The sequence below is a fragment of the Nanorana parkeri genome, unplaced genomic scaffold (assembly GCF_000935625.1).
Source record: "Nanorana parkeri isolate BGI_ZX_2015 unplaced genomic scaffold, ASM93562v1 scaffold6301, whole genome shotgun sequence".
Lineage (NCBI taxonomy): Eukaryota > Metazoa > Chordata > Amphibia > Anura > Dicroglossidae > Nanorana > Nanorana parkeri.
The window spans coordinates 1,247-2,487 of record NW_017312546.1 but is presented as its reverse complement, the minus strand read 5'-3'; the positions used below and the strand labels follow the sequence as shown (position 1 = coordinate 2,487).

General features: G+C 45.4%; 1 protein-coding gene across 1 annotated transcript in view; it reads right to left on the bottom strand.

Annotated features, from left to right (window-relative positions):
• Positions 1–791: 791 nt before the first annotated feature.
• The window catches only part of LOC108804200 (GTP-binding protein 10-like), a 1,598-nt gene continuing 1,148 nt past the window's right edge, over positions 792–1,241 (bottom strand). The window contains exon 2 of the mRNA XM_018575952.1: positions 792–1,103. Within this exon, the coding sequence (XP_018431454.1) occupies positions 868–1,103 (236 nt within the window). The 3' untranslated portion in view covers positions 792–867. The remainder of the gene's footprint in view (positions 1,104–1,241) is intronic.

Here is a 1,241-nt window from a genome sequence, read left to right as displayed (position 1 = left end):
TGACCATAGAAAGTCTGCCGATAATCTATAGGTGTATGGCCGGCTTTAGGGCCTATTTAACACTTTAGCATATGCCAGCGCACTAAAACATCCAAAAGTCAGATGTATCACATTTGTTACGCGATGCACCACATTGCATCATGCTGCATTGAGACGCTTCATTGCCTGTGCATGACCTTAGTGCGTTGGGGTGCCATTTAAAATAATGTAACACACATTGCTGCATAGAAGTTAATGGGCCCTTAAGAGTCTTTGTCAATAACTGATGCATTCTGACACTGCTAAATCCCATCTGGGCATCTAAGCTTCCCTGACCTCTAACCATAAGGGGTTCAAGAGATGATAATGTCATCAGCAATCACTTTCCTCCCAATAAGAAATGTCATTGTCTTGGTGCCCTCAGCCTGAGTGTATAGAGACTTGAGCTGCTGAGCGACAGAAGTGTCCGGATGGTGTATACAGCACCAAAGGATGTGCACAGTGAGAAGAAAGTGCATTCCGTGAGTGCATATCAATGACAGACACAGATGTAACACGCCAAATATTCACATTCCATAGAGAAAAGAATGTAGATATCCCTCTGAATTATTTCCAGTAAAAGCTGAACTCCGAGAGGAGTAAATATTGTCCTCATACAAGTCATGTGCCTTCTTCCCGGAGTCTGGGTGAGCTTTGTGTATTCCTTCCAGATCCGTGCCGTGATCCAGTGTGAGGAGCGTCTGTATGTTCACATATACGAGTGATAGAAATGAAACGATCTCCACCAGACTGACACATACACAGCTAAGAGAATCATATTTAATGGGGCTTACACAAACTGTACAAAATCATACACAGAAATATACAAGACACGGAGGTGGCTGTGGATCAGGATGGAGTCTGTACTTTATCTGGCACGCGGAGCGATCTCATTTTATGGAGGTTTCGCAGTTTTTCCTGCGCAGATTCTCCGATCTCTACTTCGGCTTGATCCTCCAGCGACCTGCGGAGACAGCGGGTGAGCTCCTGCATTCCTCGGCCGGAGACAGCGGATACCGGGAGGATGTGTCTGAAGGTGATCTGCTGCTCCGGGACTAGCTCTTCCGGCAGCATGTGGACATAATCTGCAAAGTGGAAACATGTCTGTGAAGGTTCTTCTCCAGGTCATGTGATCTGTACAAGATCAATCCAGGCAACTGGACTTGCGGTATTTATTTTCATGGTAAACAGCAAAAAAAAGAGATAGATGGGGCTTTTAAGGT